General features: G+C 38.1%; 1 protein-coding gene across 1 annotated transcript in view; it reads right to left on the bottom strand.

Moving 5' to 3' along the window:
* AGPS (alkylglycerone phosphate synthase) overlaps positions 1-21105 on the bottom strand; it is a 57978-nt gene extending 36873 nt beyond the window's left edge. The window contains exons 1-5 of the mRNA XM_060779616.2: positions 20741-21105; positions 4545-4634; positions 2942-3032; positions 652-772; positions 478-552 (exon numbers count right to left, since the gene is read on the bottom strand). Of these exons, the coding sequence (XP_060635599.2) occupies positions 478-552; positions 652-772; positions 2942-3032; positions 4545-4634; positions 20741-20925 (562 nt within the window). The 5' untranslated portion in view covers positions 20926-21105. The remainder of the gene's footprint in view (positions 1-477; positions 553-651; positions 773-2941; positions 3033-4544; positions 4635-20740) is intronic.
* Positions 21106-22940: the final 1835 nt, after the last annotated feature.

A 22940-nucleotide genomic window follows, 5' to 3' on the forward strand; every position in this document is an offset into this window, starting at 1 on the left:
AAAGATATGCTCCTGTAGTTACTAGTACAAACATTTGTCTTCAAAGTAAAAATAAATAAATAAATAAAAATAATATTGGTGCACATGGAATCATGTAGCAGTTGCTTTATGTTTCTTTGTTGTCATGTTGTGTTAGGGGTATTATTCTTTTCACTTTGGAAGAACCCAAAACAGGCAACAAACAAGTAGAGATGGAAACTCTGTTTCAGGAAGGGTTTACTCCATGTTGCATCAACAACCGCCTCGAGTCGCCTTCGGGCTAAGAGGGGCGGTATACAAATAAAGTAAATAAATAATAAATAAATAAACAACATTCACAGACTGGCATAAATTCCAAGGGCCATTCTGCATTTCACAACATCTGCCAAGTGCTTTCCCAATATCAGCACAAAAACTGATCTGAATACCTAATGTTGTTATATTGGAATTAATGGAGAACAAAGCCTGTGAAGAATGAGAATATTGAGAAGAGCTTACCTGGCCATACAACTACATCAGGAATTCGTTTAAACATTCCTTCCCTGAGCAAAAATATCTCATGGAGACAATGACCTGAAACACAAAGGGAGGAAGTCTTACAAAAGTAACTATTTTATTTTATTTTATTAAAAAAGATAACATATACTCTTTTGTGTATGGATTTTTGCTTACCATGAGCTCTAAATACTCTAGATTCCGCTTCTTGGGAATATGGTATTTTTGTCATTTGAAGATCTTGGAGAAATTCTTCACTTGCAATGGAGGGAGGTACATCACTAATATTTAAAGATGCCTTCAATGGAAAAAACAAACACAATGTACACTACCAATTGTATAAAATCCCCCAGAGACTCATGGTGCTTTTGCACACACCACAGGATAAGCAACCCTTTCAATTTTGCCAGCATTTCAAACTGTGAAAACACAAGGACTGGGCAGACTATTATTCGGCAAGTGCTTTTCCTCCACCTAAGGCTTCTGCATCGAACTACACAGAGAGCTGGCTGCTAAAATATTGCTCTCACTGGCATTAACTAAAGAAGGCTATAGTTTGTGAATGGAAGATAAGGGCTCTAAGGAATGAAGATGTTAATTAACACTTGTATTTATCCACACTGTTTCTCTTTAACTCTACCAGAACACATTTACAAGGCCATTTGCAAGTTCGTTTTATGAGATGTTGAGCTTGTTCCCTTAGATTTAATTCTGTTCCCTTCTCTGGAAAACAGTCCTGCTTCTCAAATGATGTCTGTCACCATTTCTATTCATTATTTCTACAGCAATAATTTTTAAATATGTTTAATGTAATAATCCACTCCAACACTTGGCAGTCAAGTTCACTGCAATAAAATCTTACCTAAGAAAACAAGCAGTGGTTATGGCTGAACAGCAGCCAAGTCATTCTGCTAACTTCTGTTCCCCAAACTCAAGGTGCATTTTTCTTAGATTAAATCTCTACTAAATTTTAATCTTGGAAAATAAGCTCATTGGGAATTACTCTAAAGAATACAACTATGTTTAATAAGTAATGAAAATATCAATTTTTTTAGATTAATAATGCACCTAAAATGTTATCCAAAATGACTGAAACTTGTAGCCTCACTTTGACCCCCATGGGTTTTTGGGGCATAAATTCAGACTTGAGTTTACCATACATTTAAAATAACTACTCTCTGAAAATGTTAGCTAATATTAGAACAGACTGCTGTGTACATTTTACAATAAAAAGCTATACAGGACCTCCTTCCCCAAGCAAGGTTTCTTCACAGAAAAGAATATTCTCAGTGTTTTTTTTTAAATGTTAGTTCTCAAAAAGCACAATTTTACTGTTATTGCTCAGTTGCAGGATGCAGCTGACTGGTCTCTTTTAAAAGAAACAAGACAATGGAAGGCAAACATTTATTTCACTTCTTGGAAGAAGTTTTTTTGCAGCTTTTCTGATTATGTCTCTCTCTTCTCAACTAACACTTAGGAATATGTCCAATGCAAGAAGCAGAAATTTAGCAGAATTGAGGACGTTCAAAGAGAATTTCCGTACTCACACTATTTACTGCTCTGGGCGCATTGCTTAAATGGGAGGTGGTGTGCTGAAACCACCAGTGCATGAAGGCACTCAGAAGGGAGTTTTCCCTAAGGGCACACCCTTCTTCTACTTCTGGTCACTTATGCGGTATTGAATATTGCCACGTTCTAAGCCGCTCTGAGTCTCCCTTGGGGTGAGAGAGAGCGTGATATAAATATAATAAATAAATAAATGATATCTGTTATAGACACTCTGGGATCATTCACTGCACTCTTTTGACACAAGGATTTCTGAAATAATCAAATGAGCAATCTTCCAAGGAATATTAATGCTTCTCTCCAATCATAACAATGTGCTGTGTCTGTTCAGAGACTATCAGCCCCCATGAATCTATGTGTTTGGATACAATTTGAGCACCCAAGTGACTTATTAGTACTGTTGGCAACAGGGTGGGAGAGAACACAATCCATAGCAAAAATATTTTTTAAAGCAGGGAGGGATGTCTCATGTGTGTCAGCAGCCACCCTAGCTGGAGTATAAATCTTACAAGAAAAATGCATGTAGGCATGTTTAGAAATGCTATAACCGATTTTTTAAAAATCAATTTAAAATAAAATTAATTAACAGCAGCAGAAAGTGTGTGCAAAACTAAAATTGCTTTCAATTGTGTAATAGGCAGAAACATCAGCCAATTTGGAGAGACACATTAGGCTGAAAAAAGCACAAAATTTTCAAAAGCAGAGTGCATCAAATAAAAAAACCTGTAGTGCGTTCTTAAAAGAGCTGTGAACCCAAGAACATGACAGGCAGACACTTCCAGCAGAAGAATAGACTGCCACTGTCTAAGTCGCTTTATGGATCAGTTCAACCACATGACAAGAAACTGCAAGAGTCACATGTGAGTTAAAGTACAAAACAATTTTTCATTTTGTTACTTACTCTAGGGGTAATTTTATGCTCCAGACTTCCTCCAACGTTTTTCTCTAACCATTCTTTCAAAAGAGGGAATACAATTCCACCTATCCGATACCTGAATTCAAAAACATTTAGTCAGTTACTTATAACATTTGTTCAGAGTTTCATAAATGACATAATGAAATCTGACACAGTAAGTTTTCCAAGCAACAAATTACCTAAGCCTAAAGTAAGAAAAGAACATTTTGGTCTAGGTGAGTAATAAAATGGCTTGCACCCAATCTCACATGATAAGTGAGCATTCAGTCCCAGCATGCCAAATGATGAACAGAAAAAATAATAATATAGACACTGATAGTTTCTGAAAAAAGACTATTCAGTAAAGATCTTTGAGTCCCAGGAAGCCTACATAAAACACTGAAATGGCAAGCAAAATCACCTGGGAGGTACTAATACTGTAAGAATGTATGTTGTTTGAATGCCATTACTCAGTGTATAAAATCCTGGGATTTATAGTTTGGTGAGTCCCCAGCCCTCTTTGGCAATGAAGGCTAAAAAGCTCATAGAAGTACAACTCCCAAGATTCCATAGCATTGAGCCTGGGCAGTTAAAGTGGTGTAATGGCACACCTTTTTGATCAAAAAATGCACTTTTTGCCACTGCACATTACATTTGCCAGCAAATACTTTTGGGGGTTTCAGGATTTTGAGGTGTGCATTCCATTTGATGGCACACTAGATTCGAGTAAATATGGTAATTGTGTGAAATCAGATTCCATTACGAACCTAAACTAAAAAAAAAAAAAAACCCTTGTATTTCCTGAAAACAAGTGGCATGATAATGCTTTTAGAAATACAAATCCATGTTGCAACCACATTTGGAAAGTTGTAGATGTACCAAAAGGTGGTTTTGGAATCGGGAAAGGGTGCTCAAAATGATGGGGTACAGGGGCTGAACATTTTCCCTATGAAGAAAGCCTAAAACATTTGTAATGTTTTGACTTAGAAAAGTGTCTTGTAAAAATTATGCATGCAGTGAAAAAAAAAAGAATGGAAATAAGTCTACAATAATCTCTGGTAGAATTATGTATGTGTGTATAGATTAAATGGTACCACAGAACTACAATTTTCAATCTACACTTTTGCTTCTCATGGGAGAGGCAGAAATCAAAGGCCAAAAGCCTCTTTATTCTGTTACCTATGAAGGAGGGGTTTGGTTTTGTTTATCGGTGACAGATGAAGACTGGATATTTGTCCAAGCACTTATCAATCGTATAAAACACTTGGATCCATAATAACATACAGCAAACTGTTTTAGAGTTATGAAAGGTTTGTGTGTCTCCCTTGGCAATGTAAGTCAAATTTTGGATATGTGATCTGGACTAAAACGTATACAAGTTTCCAATTTATGATCAATTGAGTAGAATAGTTGTTTGATTTTACTGAAGAACAAGTGTTATTTTATACTATAAATCACTTCTTTCCTGACTCTTTATTTTGCTGGTTGTTACAGCTGGAATACAAATTCTTTAGTTTCATTTTAAAATATTCAACCTCCACACAGTATTTTTAAAAAAAAATTCAAAAAGAACAGCAGATATTGATCATACAATATCCAAAGTTGCTACCTTTTTCCTGTGAATTCAGCATGCCCCTTCTTATTGAATATGAATCTGGAATCATTGTATCCCCATCCATTCCACTTTAAAACTTCTTGCCTAAAAGGGGAAGAAAGATTAAAACAAGTATAACTTGTTGTTTCATTATAAACAATCTGTAAATTATTTTGATACATTGTCTAATGTAAGAAAGCATGAAATCAGTTTCAGAGTTTATCTAATAAACCCCTGAAACTATACACAGGAGATCCATTATTTTTGAGACTACTAAAGTGGAAGATACCGAATAAATTATTATCTAAAACACACAACCCAGGTTGTGATCAAGACACACAATTTAATATTTTTCTGCTGTTCTGCTCTGCAAAGTTTCGGTCACTTTCGTATCATTTTAAAATCAGAAACCCAGTGACATACCCTTAAGTTTTAATGGATTTCAACTGTGGATTTTTAATACTGTTTATATTTTATTCTGTTTTAATGTTTGCATATTTGTATATTTTAAATTGTATGCTAACACTTAAGCCACTTTGAATCTCCTTTGGGAGAGATAAAGCAGGGTATAAATAAATATATTTTTTCATGTCAGAAGTGACTAGAGAAACTGCAAGCCGCTTCTGGGGTGAGAGAATTGGCTGTCCAGGGGATTCACTGATGTTTTACCATCCTATGGGAGGCTTCTCTCATGTCCCCACATGGCAGCTCACCCCATCTCGCAGATTCAACCACCAACTTTCAGGTTAACAGTTCAGCCAACACAAGAGTTTAACCCATTGTGCCATCACGGTTCCTTATAAATAAATAAATAAATATAATAATGATGATGACGGTATCTGGATAACTAGTCCTTCAGTCTTCACCCTATTTGTTCCAATGTAGTGTTGAATAGTTAGTAGCAGGATTCAGAATTTTACAGAGATGTATACTGAAGTTTATGGTACTGAAATGACCACATCACTGTATGTCACACACTAGCATTGCTCTAAAATTGTCGGCAATTTTTTCCCAATAGTTTAAACCGGTGTTACTCAGAGTGGTGGTCCCTGAACTACTGGCTGCCAGTTCCTGGCATGCTTCTGTAAAGAAAATAACAAATATAGTCAATGGACACAAATATGGTTCTATTCTCTGGAATATTGCAAAAAGAAATATAGTAATAATTGTCAGTTTCACATGAGAAGAATTGGTTTAAGCCATTGAAGAAGAATATAACTGGTTAAAAGAGCTTGAGAAGTAGAATGAAATTTGCATATCAAGATTATTCAACAAGCATGAAGCTGTACTTGTAACAGGTAAGCCGAAAGGTCTGCTGTCAGACTGCTGACAGACTTACTAGAGCAAAGACTGCATAAGGGCAAATATGCCTTAGTTAAAACAGCAGATCTAGATCCCTCCTGTTGCTCAAATCATAGAAGCATAAAAGGAAAGGAAAGGAACCTACATCTCTAGGATATCCATTTTAAAATAATAATTTGTCCTATTATGCAAAGGAAGATGGTGGAAAATGCATTTCCATAGAAATATGATTCAAAACTTTAAAACTGTGAAAAGGCCCTATTAAAATAACCTTTCAAAATGCTTTCATTTGGCAATTCTACGCATTCAAAGCAGACATGATCACCTTCCTTTAGAAAGCAACACAGATACTGCATTCCCTTATTTTCCCCAAGGAAATGAGTAGCAACCCAATTATGGGTGCTATGATTAAGAAATGTAGCCAAGAGAAAGTGAAGACTCACAAAGCAGCATCCACAAGGTGGCACTATTTCTATATAGTTGAATGAGAGTCACAGCCTTTTATTCAGAAGACTTAAGCTTTCCTTACAGTTGATATCAGAAATAAAGCCAACTCACTACAGCTTAAATCATTCATGAACAAAGAGGTAGAAAAAAGGTCAGATTTTAAAATGTGCATTTACATTGCAAATGCTGCTTCCTTTAATTCAATTTTTCAGTTGTGCCTTCAGCTTAATATTTGAGATCCCCTTGAGTTTCATTTCTAGGTTTGTCCTCAGTGTTCCATGAAGACTATTTGGCAGTCAGATGCCTATATATCTGCATAGAATACATTTTCCCTCAAAGCTCTGGAAAAACAAAAAGGAAATGAATTTTTTAGGAAATAAATTCAGATCCCGCGTTATTTTTGAAAAAATCTAGACTGGTATCCTGCTTGCCACAAATTGATCTCTCATACAGGTATTTAATTCCCTTATCACATAAAATTACTTCAAGTAGCTGTCAAACCTCAAAAATATCCTCCCTTCCAACTGTATTCTCTTGAAATTTTCATGCCAAAAACAATCTTATCTGGAAGCTCATGTTTCCAAACTAAAAATTCCAAAACATGCCACAAAGCACATTATGTGAAGCCCAGTGGAGATCAAGGAAATAAAAGACGTTGACTCTTCTAAATTATGTGAGATTTAAAAAGTCCCATTTAATTTTAGTCAGCAAACTAAAGTATGAATATTGTACAAGTCAAATCAAGAACATTACCATTCAAATCTAATCAAATCTGATATATATTTTAGCTGGCTATCTTCAGAATACATATTATGTACATAGCTCTTAAGGCATACTAGAAATAAGGTGTTAATATAGTATAATCCCAGTATCATGAAGATATATTCTTGCACTTTGCATAGTTATACAAACCCTATGGCAATGAAGGACCATAAAGTTGCATTGGGGACCTGAAAATGCCTATAGAGGATATTTTTGTATAAGATGAATTCCTTATACAGGGATCAAACTATATGTTTTGTAAGATGTTGAACAGATCCTCCCCTCTGCATCGATCTGCACCTAACAAAAAGTCTCTTCAGAGGTCTGGAAGACTCTCTTAAGACATGCTCACTGAAACATGGAGAATTAGCTACAAATAAGAGGAGCTTCTACCAACTTCAACTCCTTATGAACCATCTAGGATGTTAAGATCTTCTGGGGAGGCCCTGCTTTCGGTCCCACCTTCCTCGAAGATGCGTTTGGCAGGGACGAGAGAAAGGGCCTTCTCAGTGGTGGCCCCTCGACTGTGGAACACTCTGCCTAGGGATATAAGATCGGCCCCCTCCCTTCTGACCTTTTGAAGAATGGATAACACCTGGCTTTTTGAGCCAGCCTTTTGCTAATACAGCATAATTATACAAAATCATGGGACTTGACAATGCAACTGAATAATGACTTTGACAAGGAGATGCTCACAACTATGTTTTTAGGGCTTTGTACAGATTTTTTTATACTTTTATATGTTACGCTAAATGTTTTTAACAGTATTTTATTATTCTTTTCTTTATTTATAATTATTGAGGCATCAAATTGTTGCTGCCTGTGAACCACTCTGAGTTGCCTCCAGGCTGAGAAAGGCGGTATACAAATATGATAAATAAATAAATAAACTTCAACAGTATCCCTTCCTTTTACAAACTTTCTGAAACCAGTTCATCTTAAGATTCATGTTGTGAAAGATCTATGAGCCCAGTTTCATCATTACTAAAGGCAGGGGGTGGTGAGGATTTCATCAGATTCGCCCTTCCCTCTGCAGCCTCAATTTAATCATCTTAAAAATGTGCCTCAAAAACAAAAAACTGCCTCCCACAACATGTTCCAGTGGGAGGTGCTGGTAGATTTCAGCTTCTTCCACAAATGGAGGGCGTTCTCCTTTATGTGGAAAGGTAAGTGTGAATCAAACTAATTGTCTTCATTGCTGTGAGATAAGCTTTCATTTAACATGCACATAATTTCATTCATGTTTTACCTACCAATCTCATCATCAGTACTTATCCAACACTATCTTACTCATCAAAATGACATAATCAGCCCATGCGGTTTATTGTCTCTCATTATTTTTAGAACTATATAGCCAATTAAGTGTCTGTTGAACTAATGACACTTCTAATAATTTAAAATAGGTTTTTATGTTCAGGTCATTATATACCCTAGTCAAGTTATAGTTGTCTTGACAAAAAGGTCAGAGGTAAGCTGTAATGTGAAATTGGAGAATAAATCAATTAATTGAGATTCAGTTTTGTCACCTACAGCTTGGATCAAGATACCAGGTTTTTCACACTACATGAGTTCATAAACTGACAAATAGAAAAAGGATGTCTGTGTTGTAACCAACTGTCTTGAGAAAGCCACCGTTAATGCAACTGTCATTATCTGTGCTTTCTGCATGGTACTTCTCTTGGCCTTTACCTTTTGCAGCTACCCATCTCCTACACAGATATCTGAATTAAAACCACGATTCCTGCACACTGACTATATTAGCAAGGACTTAGGAGAGGTGTCATCCAGAATATCTGGATCAGTGATTTATACCATGCCATCAATATAGCCTTAAAAAAACTTTGCAGCACAAGTGGGAAGTTTACTGAGACTTTTGTTTCAGAATTGTGATTGGGTTATACTAGGATCAAGGTGAGTATCTTTAATCACAATACAGCCAGACATTCAAGCCAAATCTAACCATCAGAGTATAAAAATGGAAGTCTACAATGTAGAAAGGACAGGAAATAACAAGTGCAAGGTTAAACTGAATAAATCCAAACTATATACTGCTGAAACCAGAAATTGTATAAAAATGTAAATCAAACCCAGTGAATATCAAGGTATTTTCAGATGATGTAGAAGTTTGCATAAAGAGCATATTACATTTAATACCAGAAGACTTGTGATGCTCTTAGACATCAGAGAGCTCCACATGCTGCCAAAAATGTAGACATTTCAATAAATTCATCTTCTTAAAAAGTTGTGGCATCATGACTCCAGTTTGAGCCTAGAAGTCACTTGTCTAAATCCTATTGCTAGTCCAAAATTCAACTGAATAAGCGACTGAATGGTAAATAATGTAAATTCAATTGAAACAATGGGTATCCTCTAGCTAGGACTAAAAATTAGACTGAAGCAAGCATTCATCATCTCTACTACTCAATTCCACCATGGGCTCGAAAAATAACAAGTCCCAACAGGACTTCAATTGGCAGACACTCTGATTGCCTGCCTTCTGCCAAAATGGGTCATGAAATGCACAAGGGCTTCTACTAGGTCACTTGTTTAGGTATAATGCAATGTATTATCATTCTATCCTCCTGATACTATCATCAATGTTGCCAGCACCAAGTAGATAAGGCACATACAAAGAAGCACTCTGTAGCTGGTTCAAAATGATGAAAGCCATTCTCTGGCAACTAACCCAAAACTGCTCTGATAATTTTATTAGTGTTGTCTGTGATGGTACAGGAATGAGATGGTTCTCACAAAATGAAAATAAAGCCAGTTAAATCTACCCTAAACTTCTGGGACAGAGTTGGAAAACAGGTTGAAATTACAAATATTGATATCCTTCATTTAAATATCATTTATACTCCAACTGGTTTCTCTGGCAGTTTAGCACACTAATAATAATAATAATAATAATAATAATAATAATAATAATCCAACATATATATATATATAGAGAGAGAGAGAGAGAGAGAGAGTTTGCTGTGTCATATTGTGTTTTTGTGTCAGTAATATAATAATAGTGATAGTAACAACAACAACAATAATAATTTATATCTTGATTGCCCTTTCTCCCCAAAGGGACTCAGGGCAGTTTACAGACATCAAAAACAAAAGGCATGTACATTCAATGCCTCAAATGAATACAAACACATCAAAATAATACAAAATAATGCACAGAAACAACAGTAAACTTACAACAAAGAATTAAGCATCAAGATGAAAATAATTTTAAAAATCTAATAAGATATAGTAAACTAAAACATTACAGTATATACCCTAAAAGTAATTATAATACAATTCCATTAAAATGACTTTAAAATGGCTAATACCAGTATTGATTTAAGATGTACTGTAGCAGCCATAAAATACCACGAAGCTTAGTCACTTAGCATACCAATGGGTTAAAATGTCCTACCAGGCTGTTGCTTCTTGTTTGAAGAAAGGTTTGTGGAGGCCACAAAATGCAGCAAAACTATGTCTAGATATAACACTCTTCTTTCACGCAAGGCACAGGTGGATGGCAACTTTGTTGTGCTCACTGTCACAAAGCAAACAAAACCACTGTGCTTTTGCCTATATCTAATTATAACAGGCAACAGATTTGATACATTTGTGTTCTTTACATCATTTTACTTTTTCACCAACTCCAACTCTCTGGTAAACTCTCAGAGCACTGCAAACAGTGAAGACAACACTCTTATCTCTCTCATGTAGTCAAACCAAAGTTTTGATAAATATGATGGGAATATTTATCAGAAAATCCTCTGGCTAGGGCATTAGGGAATTGAATGGATCTTTTCAGTGATCTGTCATACATGCAGATCAAACAAGCCACTGCCAATCTAAGTTTTATCAGGTTTGAACGTGACTGATAGGGTCACTAAAAAAACCTATCCTCAACCCCCAGCCTCCAAATTATTGCCTGGACACAAAAGGTGTGCTCTGCAAAATGTATTGGATCTATAACATATACAGATAACATCATGATTGTTACAGCATCTAGGATATTCTGAGCATATTTAAAACAAATCTCTGAGCAATGTTGACACCCACCAGGCTACAGACCATCTTGGCCAGGAAATAAGGAATCCTTGCTTGTCTCTCTAGTCTTACCAAAAGAAAGAAAGAAAAAACCTCACTTAAGCATAGTAGCTGAGTGAACTATCTTCTCTCTCTCTTTACACATACACACACACACAGGCAGTCCCTAAGTTATAAACATCCAACTTACAAATGTCTCAATCACACTTACAAATGGGGGTGAGACAACGAGGAGTGAGAGAAATCTACCCCTAGGAAGGGAAATTCACTCCTGAAAGAGTTATCATGGGGAAAAGATGTCTCCAATGAAGCTTCCTCACCAATCCTTGTATTTCAAAATCCAATTGTTACAGGGTCACAAAGTGAGGTAAAATTGTCTGAACAGGGGCCCAGATAGCAAAACAAACACCAGTGTGTAAACCCTTCCCTCTGCAATCCAAAGCGAGAATACACATACACAGAATTAGAATTAAAAACGTACCTGTTCTGACTTACATACAAATACAAGTTAAGACAAACTTATGTAACCTATTTTGTTCATATGTTGGGGGCATACATACACACATACATCCCACAGCAAAATCCTTTCCTTGATCTTCAAGTCAATGTTGAGGCTGCACTAGTGATTAAAATTGAAATCGATTCCCTCTTCCCATTTTATCTATCCAGGTTTCTATTATAATGCTGAGGCAGAATATTAATTCACAATTAAATTTATGTGTATATAGTATTAGAAAGTTCTATAACAAGAGAAGACAAATCAACAAGGTAATCCAATAATCCCATGAATGAAGTGACAAAGACCAGAACAGAGGGCAGAAGCCTTGTTATATTCAGATGTTAAGGCTTACTTAATAAGAAAATAATCGAAAACTGTTATCATGTTAAAATCCATGAAATGCAGGTATGCCTCAGTAAATGAAGTAGATTTGTTCTTGGGCTTGATGAATCCAAGGCTGGGGTTAAAACTGCTGGAAGAAATATTAACAACCTTAGATATGCAGATGATACCACTTTGATGGCTGAAAGTGAGAAAGAGCTCAGGAGCCTTATAACCAAGGTGAAAGAAGAAAGTGCAAAAGCTGAGTTGCAGTTAAACATAAAAAAACCAAGATGATGGCAACCAGACTGATTGATAACTGGCAAATAGAGGGAGGAAACATGGAGGAAGGGACAGACTTTGAACTGTGGTGTTGGAGGAAAATTCTGTGAATGCCTTGGACCACAAAAAGATCAAACCATTCCATACTCCAAGAAATAAAGCCAGACTGCTCACTGGAGGGAAGGCTATTAGAGGAAAAGATAAAGTACTTTGGCCACATAATGAGAATACAGGAAAGCTTGGAGAAGACAATTATGCTGGGGAAAATAGAAGGAAAAAGGAAGAGGGGCTGACCAAGGGCAAGATGGATGGATGGTATCCTTGAAGTGACTAGCTTGACCTTGAAGGAGCTGGGGGTGGCCACAGTCGACAAGGAGTCTGGTGTGGGCTGGTCCATGAGGTCACGAAGAGTCAGAAGCAATTGAATGAATGAACAACAGCAACAATGTTATTAGGCTTTATTTCTTTAACAGAAACTTTGGTACCAGAGGCTGAAATAACATGCAAAGAATGGGGAGTGATTCCTACCCCCCCCCCCAAAAAAAACCCAAGAGCAGTTCAATGAGTTTTAGACAACTGTTTATTCAAATATGATAAACAACTAACTCAATTAAATCTTGCATGAGAACACAAAAATGTGACTTCAAAGCTTCATCTCATATGCACCCTGGGACAATTATTACCTTCACCAGCCTCCACTTTTTCTAAGATTGTGTTTTGATAACCAAATTGATAAATCTATGCACTTTTTAACATACTGGGAGGAACTGGTAAGACAGGCATATGTGTTCTTTCACTTTTGCATTTTCTGCATACTTAGCGATAGATTCTGGAGAGGTCTACTTTAATCTTGTTTGTAATAGGCAGGGATCCTTTTCCCCACCTTATGCATGGCATTTTTTTATTGTCAGCATGTTGCTAAAATGTGGCACTGACATTTTTTGTTTCTTGAGCCTTCCTTCACCATGCTATCAATGTTGCTGCTCATAAAAGCCTTCCAAATAGACAACAGATAAGAAAAAGGGTAGAAAGGGCTTGCCAGGTATTTAAAACTTTGTAAAAAGGAACTTCTTTGTCAGAGGCTGTGTTTATTGGGGCAGGCCTGTGCGCATTCAGTAAGATGCAATGTGCAGAATTTGCTAAAATATAGGAGCCAATAAAACATGAAATGAATGTCCTTTTCATTTTCAAGGTCAATAAAATGGTGGAATTCTAGAAGAAATACACAAGAGCCCATTGTCAACCCTTCATGTCTCTCAAACAGAAAAAACAAACAAACAATAAAGTAGACTTCTAGTACTTGTGTGAAGAAATGGATAGAGGACCATTCTCATGCCAGATCCCACCCACACAAGGCCCGTCTAAATACACCAGCACCAGAACGGCAGCCTAAGGAACCTGTCTCAGGATAAAAAGACCAAAAAGCCAGGGGTATCACAAGCGATAAACAACAGTCTGGAGTCATGGCTTATTCAAATATTTTTAGTTCTATTCTATATAACTCTGGGCTGTGCTTGACACAATGGCAAATATTTAGGTGTCTGTCCAAAGTGTTTTATCACTCCACTCCCGGATGGTCTAGTTCTGTTTTCTTCCTCTTTGGCCTTGGGTGGATTGTTTTTAGTTTGTGGTTACTTAAGTGGCAGTCAAACACTATGATCTGCAGGAGGACAACAAGGCAAAGTAAGCATGCACTTTGACTGCCATTGCATGCTTTGGGAAAGTTTCTCCTCCTCCCCAAAGTTCTCTGAGAAACTCTATAAATATTAAACCAGTTCTGAATAGCTATTTTAATGAGACTCAGAAAGTTTAAGAGCTTGGATGTCATGGGAATAGGTAAACAGAAGCTTTAAATACATGGCAGCACCATGGTTCTAATACAAAGTCCTAAATGCTCAGGACTCAAGTAGTTAAAGAGTACTGCCTTTCCCAGCACCATGGAACCTAGGGTGCATCTGCACAGTAGAATTACTAATCTGATATTATTTTAATTGCCATGGCTCAATTTTGCATGGGAGTTGTAGTTTGGCAAGCCACAAACATTCTTGAGCAGGAAAGGCTAAAGATCTTGTAAAAATGCAACTCCCATAATTTCATAGCATTAAGCTATGGCAATTAACATGAGGTCAAATTGCATTTATTCTACTGTGGAGAGGTATCACCTGAATGTAAGCTTGACCATGACGTCTCTGCTAGAAATAGAAATTATTTTAAAATTCTGAAGCCATGGGGAAAATATGGGAATACGTGGGTGAGAGGTTTGGAAAAAAGTAGCTGATTTACCCCAATCACAAATGTCAAGGAACAATGGAATTATTACAGCCTGTGAACAAACCATCAAACTGAGAAACATGAATACTGGTTTTATGAAAACAACATTGAGATCTAATATATATGAGAATAATAGTGAGATCCAATATATATGAGGGCAATAGCTAAATCCAACATACAATTGATAAGAAAAGGAAAGTCTTCCAAGTATGGCATCAACTGTGCTACTACGAAAACGACCTATGGTAGTACAAAAGCTGAGGTCCAAAGAGAACTGGGAAGCCCTGACACTTGAGTGTTCTAACTGGAAGTCAGCTGTTACCAACATTACCATGGATTTTGAGGAGACATTAATAGAGGCCGAAACATGCCGAGAGGATGGTGTGCCAAGCAAACCCGTGTCGCAGCCGCCTTCCCCCTGGAAAAGTATGTACTCATTGTGACAGATCATGTGGATCCAGAATAGGTCTTTACAGTCATTTACAAACCAACCACCGAGACTATACCCTTGGAAGACAATCATACTCGGCTACAAGGGATCACCTATGATGATGATGAAAGTCACTTTGTTGTTTTACAAATATAAAATGTATAGTGTATAATTTCATTTGGTACAAAAGTATCCTGACTGAGTATAATCAAGTACCATTTATTAATAAATGTATTACTTTTTTTTACCTTTTCTATTTTCTGAAAGGGAATAACTGTACCATAACATACCGCTTTTATAAGAATCAGGCAAACCCCTCAATAAAACGAAATATGCATCAACAAAATAACTCAGAATTATTTCATTTGTTTTAGTTCTTCATGTACCATACAAACAGCTGAGAAACCCCTGTGATGTATCTTGAGAACTCATTCACTTGTAATTGTGAGTGTTCTCCTGGTTTCAACAACTGCAGCAAGGAGGCAAGGGCTGAGTGAATGCAGCTATACAAGATTGTATCTTATTACCAGTGTTGAGGTGAACTTTTGCTTTATACATCTACCCATAAGGAGCAGCAGGCAAGTCAAGGGCAGAGAATGGAATGTAACCAGAGGAATGCTAAAGCGGAGGTTGACACAATGGAATGCTTTAATACCAAAGCTGCTAATAATTCCTACTGCAGGAAAAGCTGCATTGATGGCAATGAAATTTTTCCTTTCTTTCTCCCAGCCACTCCAGAGCTGTGGAAATGTGATCTATACCCCACTTCTCCAGGAATAAATTGAGCAACTTCAGTGTTGGGACATTTAATGAGGACACCTGCAACACAATCAATGACTCCTTAAAAATAACAGCCAATAAAACACTGGTTGCCTCACTACAGGTAGACATTGGCACCTCTTTATTGTAACTTCCAGACATGTGTGCACACCCTTCTCTGGTCCCGCTACCAGAACCAAGCATGTGTGAAGAGATGTAACTCTGGGCTCTCATACAAACTACAATATTCATTCAGAAAGATAAGAGGCCTTGAAAGATCTGGATCTGCCAGCTTACCTAGGACATGAATTTCCTGCAGTCTTCTGCTTGGACAACAACATTCTGTATGGTCAAAACACCTGTCAGAATTCCCCAAAATATGCCATCCCAAGTCCAAAGAGCTCATTAATTTTTTTGTAGCTCTGTTTTATTGATGTGACACACAGCCATATGTGAATACTGTTGCAATAACCTACTTCTGTGCAGCCAGGTGTCACCTCAAGGTAGTACATCAGAAATTAAAATTGCAGTATTACATGAATATAATCAACTGTTGCTTCAGTCTATAAATTGCAGATAAATATCTTCTAACTTGGGCGTTTGTCTCCTGTTACAAACACACAAAGTATTTTAAAATTGCAATATGGGCTTCATAGTCCAGTAAGAAATGGCAGCCTGGTTGCATAAGGAGGTAATAAATGCAAAATATTAGTAGTACATATAAAACAGAGTTATAAGTGGTTTTGATGCTTAAAGGTGGTTTTTCATCAGTGGAATATACTGTTTGATGTTGGATACTTAAGATATTGGCTAAGACTTTCTAATGCAAAACCCAAATCAGGGCATATGCATTTTTTCAAGACAACTACATTAGCCAGTGGTCTGCAAATATCAAAAACAAAGCATAGATAATATGTTTCTCCCACCCAAGACTTTTCTAAGGCAAAACTTATTTTTGTTGTCTGGATTAAAGATATAAATATACAATATTCTCTGTATGCAATTTTTTTGTAATTCTTACAAAAAATTGAGTTTAAGATGGATTACACTCCCCTTAATTTTCCTAGAAGGCTCTCCAAATGATACTTGAGTTAAAAGTGTTCAGCAGAAATTGTAACAAAGTTCCTGCTTTCTGCTGTTAAGATTCATAAAATTATGACTCACACACATATATGATACTTGGGGTTTGTCTTGCCTTTTAAAATATAATAAATGTTACTGAGCTTATTGTGTTTTAAAAATTTCAAATAATTCTTGAATTGATATTATCCCAGTTTTTTGTTGATCTTTTCTTCATCAGATGGATATCTTTGTTTTAATTGTCTATGACTGTACAATAAAAACTGACTGATTATTAGTATGTGGAATAGTGTGTGAATTGTTTTCATTCAAAGGAAGCAAAGCTAAAGAAAAATGGCATAAATAAAATCATCAATAGTCAAGGCTAGGAAAGGTGTTTTTCTCTTACAAAGCATGCAGCTTTCTTTTCTAAAGAAAATTCAGTTGTTGCTGTCCAAGCTAGGGTTGGAAAAATAAGAATGTTTAATAAGCATGTAATTTTCCTGCTTTTTGGCAGGGGTTGGACTGGATGGCCCACAGTGAATAACTTTCTAATCATTATCCTTGCCATTTCATAATATATCTCCCATACATTTCTCTTGCTATACTCATTGAATTCCTGTCTGACACAACATTTTCTGATAAGAAAGGTGTTGCTTATTCTGTTTTGCAATCATACCCTGCCCAGAATTACAGCTGGTTTTTTTATATCTAATTAAAAATGTTTTTCTCCTTTTAAGAATAGCATCTTCCAAAAAGAGTGTAGATCCCACAATTCCTAACAATCTGGACCTGGTTCTGGCTCAGACTACCTGTCCGAACACATCTCCTGTTACGAACCATCACAAAGTTTAAGATCTTCAGAAGAGGCCCTGCTCTCAATCCCACCAACATCACAAATGCAATTGGTGGGGCGAGAGACAGGGTCTTCTTGGCATTGGCCCCCGTCTGTGGAACTATCTCCCCAGGGACATCAGGTTGGCCATCTCCCTCCTGTCCTTTAGAAGAAAACTGAAGATTTGGTTTTGGGGCCAGGCATTCAATTAGTCGACAGCGGCAATTGGAAAGAAGACTTGGATACTGCAACATTGATTTAACCCCAGACTTGGATTTGGTTTTAACTGGCATGACTAATCTATTGTTTTAATGAATTGTTTTTAATGTTTTAATGTATTGTTGACTATTTATATGATGATAGCTTATGTGAGGCTGCCTTGAGTCCCCTCTTAGGGGGAGAAGGGCAGGATAAAAGTGAAATAAATAAATAACAGCCAGGGAGTTGAAGTCCAAAACACCTGGAGGGCTGAAGTTTGCCCATGCCCGATGTATCTGTCAACAAAAAGACATATTGTTGCCACCACACACAGCAAATCATTTTACATAAACAAATTTATCTGGCTCAGAGGCAACAATATGAATGGCAACTGTGAGCACGGCTATGTCTTTTTAAATGCTGATAACTATCAGCCAGAAACAGGAATAATCCAGATTAAAGTCATATTTGGGGGTCTTTTCCTCACAATTATTTTCTTGAGAAGATTGTCAGGCTTCAGCCTGAGCTATTTATGTGCCTTCCCAGGGGAAAATGTATGCATAGTGTGTGCAGCGGTCATAAAGATATCATCCAGAGAAATGGGCTAACACTCTTCGACATTGCAATGGTCCCATTCATGGTGCATCTCTTTCTGCCAACATTTTTAAAAGATGAAAGACCTTATTGTCAAGCCTTTTCTAATTCTTTCCATACCCTAGTCTGGGTCCATAAAGTATTCATTAGGAATAGAGATTATTAAAATTTCAACACAGGCATCTGGATCTAAATAATCATCAAATGCTGCTCACAATAAACATCTGTTACTAGCACTATTACAGAATATGAACTTAATTTTAAATAACAGATATGTACATATGCAATAAACAGTCTTTGAATCAACTTGTTGAAGTTTATTCTCTATATTTCCATGCATATACAAGACAAGCTATGCACACACATAACACATATCTCTCAATCGTTACTTCAATCAGCTTATTTTTCAGAAGTAAATAAAAAGATTAAAAGTGCATTTTAGTTACTTTAAACATTACAGCCCAGTAACTTCTACAGCTAAATTTGTGTGCTTCTGGTTAAAACTGGAGAACATATGAGCTAAACGTGAACATGGAATTCATGTCTACTGGGCAATAACAGAAGCTTGCTATCATTTCTACTTCCCTCAAACGTATTCAGCATGGCAAACAATGTATTTTAAAAATTAAATAATTTTATTCAAACATACAAACAAGGAAAAACATACTGATAAAATACAACAACAGCACAAATGAAATTAAGAATACAAAGAAAAATGAAGGAAAAACTACTACCCACACAGGGAAGAATTTCAACATTGATGAGTACACAACAAGAGCTTGTTATCTATAAAAATTAGAGCAAATTTCTAAACAGAAGAGATTGGTTTCAGAATGCTGACTTGTTAAAGTTTATAAAAAGCACACAAAAAGCCTGATTGAATAAAATCTATAGGACCAACTAAGGCCTACTCCTATGTAAGTGGAGAGGACTGCATCTCAAATTGTATATAAGGCCAGAATGCTCTTGCTTACTTAGATTAGCCTAAGCAGGGGCTATGACAGCATATGACTAGGTGACTTGGAAGGTGCTGAGATGCAGAACCAATCTTAAGAAATGGGTCTACCAAACTGAGTCCATGATATGCGAGTGTGAAGAGCAGACCACCTACTACAACGCAACCTGAACCCTGCCATATGCACAATAGAGGACCTTTTTACAGAGACACCAGAGGCACTCCAAGGGGTCAGCTAGTGGTCAAGGGACATTTAGTATAATGCCAATTCTTTAACTTACTTTGTGGGTTTTTAAAAAATATATTATAACTGTATTCTCAATTTGCTTCTGATATGATGAATGAATGAATGAATGAATGAATATGCCAGCAAGGAGGTAACCAGCAGCTTTACATATGCTGTGCCTTGGAATCTGGAGACTATTTTAGAACAACAACACTGTTATGGCAACCTGCTGGCCACAGGAGTAATAATAATGACAACAATAAAACTTTATTTGTATTCTGCCCTATCTCTCGGAGGGGACTCAGGGTGGATTCCTACAAACAAAAGGCAAACATTCAATGCCTCGACAACACCATCAATTCTCATACAAATACAAGTACAATAACAACCCAAGTCTCAAAATAAACCAACATCTACAGTCAAATACCAGGATAGCTCTCTTGTAACACTATCTGGGTGGCAGAACTTTGAATTTTTGCCAGATTTGTAAGCTGTCTTGAGTTCCCTTCAGGGTCAAGAAAGACAGGGTAGAAATGTAGTAAATAATAAATAAATTAATTAATAACTGCCTTCCAGGACTTCCAGTAGATATAGACTGGTGCAACTTTATACTGATTACTGATGGAGTGTTTCCTTATGCAAACAGCCATTTAATTTTGTTGCGCTCCAGATGACAAGCTCAGGGTGTGAATTTATATTATGCATTCATGTCTCATCCAAATTATACAGCACGTTTGATGCAAACAGGTTTCAGTCCAACTAACATTCTTGTTGTAAGGGGAGGGAGCAAGACAGTATAGAATGGGAAGGCTTTTCTGAGATCAGGCCTATTGAGATGTGAAACTCTGGAATTTCAGATCTCTTACTAGCACCTTATTGGGATGAAGCTCCACATGCCTACACTAAATCAAGGATCTAAGCCAGTGTTCTCAACCTGTGGGTCCCCAGGTGTTTTGGCCTACAACTCCCAGAAATCACAGCCAGTTTACCAGCTGTTGGGATTTCTGGGAGTTGAAGGCCAAAACATCTGGGGGGACACAGGCTGAGAACCACTGATCTAAGCGCAGGCAGGGGTATACTTCGGCTCTCCAGGTGCTTTGGACTTCAACTCCCACAATTCTTTAGCCTGCCCCTGCCTGGTATGGAGCCGGCCTGAGAGGCGGCGGCGAGACCTAAGTTCTTCGGGTTCTCTCGTGACTGGGGGACGAGGCCGGGCTGCCCTCCGCCTCTTACCGCCTCTTGGGGAAGACTCTCGACTGGGACGCGGCCGACGGAGCCGTGGCAGCCCGCCCTCGGCACGGGTTCGCTGACAGCTGCGTGTCCGGAGGAGCGTGCAGGTGGCCCGAGAGGATGCGCAGCCTCCGCTGAGCCGCACGGTGCGATCCGTCGCCGGTACTGTCTCCTCCCGCCGCCGCCATGGCACTTCCGTGTTGCGCCGTCAAGTGACGTCGGGTAAAAGGTTGCACGCGGCGCCGGGCGGCGGTTATAGGCTGCCCCGCTGTGCACTGCGCAGGCGCGGGCCTCTGGCTCCGCCCGCACGCGATCCAACGCCCTTGCGCATGCGCCTTTGCGCTCCTTCGGCAAACAGGAGCGGCGTGGCCTTGGCTCACAGTGACTCACTGACAGGGGGTCCGTCACGTTTTCTCTGCTTAGGCCCCGCCCACTTCCTGTCATTGGAGACCCTGGCTTGGCCTTGGCTGACAGTGACTCACTCACTGGGGGTCCCTCACGTCTTCTCTGCTTAGGCTCCGCCCACTGCCTAGGGCTCCGCCCACCTGTTTTTAGAATGGTCTGAAAGCCTCCTCTCTCTCATATGAGCTTCTCAGGCCCCTTGCACACAGTCCTCTATCCCAGAATATCAAGGCAGGAAATCCCACAAGATCTGCTTTGAACTGGGTTATCTGAGTCCCCACTCAGATAATGTGGGATTTTCTGCCCTGATATTCTGGGAAAGAAGGCACAGGCGTGCTTTGAATGCAATTTTCCTGCTTCTTGGCAGGGGGTTGGACTGGATGGCCCATGAGGTCTCTTCCACCTCAAGGATTCTATGATTCTAAGGTTGTGGATTTGAACATAGGAATACGGAATAATGGATGATGAGACTGGATTCTGATTTTACTGTCGAGGCGCTAATGATTGTTATACTGATGTTTAATGATTTATGTCACAATTGTTTTTAATTGCCCTATACTTGTCTCGTGATGTTTTGTATCGCTGAGAAAAGCGGTATATAAATAAAGTAAATAAATAAATCCCGCATGTTCTTCTTCTATATAAATAAAAATGTAATGTTCGTTTGTGGGATTAACAGAACTCCAAAACCACTGTACGAATTGACACCAAATTTGGACACAAGACACCTATCAGGCCAATGAGTGACCATCACTCATAAAAACACTGAAAAACATAGCAGAAGAGACTTAAAAAGCCAATATATATATACAGACTGGCTAGACTAACTCCCACAAAAGTGAACAAAAGAAAGCCCTTAATGCACATCAGTGTTTTGTGGTTTGTGTCATCACCATTGGAGCCCCCAGTGGGTTAAACCCCTGTGCCGGCAGGACTGAAGACCGACAGGTCGCAGGTTCGAATCCGGGGAGAGGCGGATGAGCTCCCTCTATTAGCTCCAGCTCCTCATGCGGGGACATGAGAGAAGCCTCTCACAAGAATGATAAAACATCAAAAATCATCCAGGCGTCCCCTGGGCAATGTCCTTGCAGACGGCCAATTCTCTCACAACAGGAGCGGTTGCTCCTGACACGACAAAAAAACAAAAACAAACCATTGGGCCTCAAACTAGGATTCCCTATGTCATCTGCGCAGAAAAATCTCTTTCTTCAATCCTGGCTTGAAACTTTATTAAATGGTCATTGTAGTTGGTCTCAAAGTCAGGCCACAATATGACTGTTGCGAGAAAGATAGGAGAAAGGCATTTTGAAAAACAAAAAAACAAAAGTGGGGAAACATAAGATTATTGGGGGAATCAGAACAGTTAGAGGGTATGGGAGACTCCAAACCATTGCTTTATAGACAGCAGACTGATGAAGTTAAAAAGATAAATAGCTTTCGCAGAAAGCAGGAGCATGCCTGAATGCCATATTATTTCACCAGATCATGAACAGGAAATACTGTATGTACCCTACACATCAAGCATTTAGGAATTACAACTTCCACAGTCCAGCTGCCACACTCTTCCTTTTCTTGCTCCCATTGATATGATTGGGGCTATCTATGGGAATGATCCCTCTCCCATGGCTCGAACCAACATCCCCCTTACAACACATATTGCATTGGTCATCTTCTTCAAGCACCCATTGTGAACTTTGGACTAATCCTATTGTTTCCACCATAATCAGCCCATTAAGCACATCATGGACTCATTACCCAATGCCAAGCCACATATCTTTCTGATCGTGCCCCTCTTGGAGGC

Source organism: Anolis sagrei, chromosome 1 (assembly GCF_037176765.1).
Source record: "Anolis sagrei isolate rAnoSag1 chromosome 1, rAnoSag1.mat, whole genome shotgun sequence".
Classification (NCBI taxonomy): Eukaryota; Metazoa; Chordata; class Lepidosauria; order Squamata; family Dactyloidae; genus Anolis; species Anolis sagrei.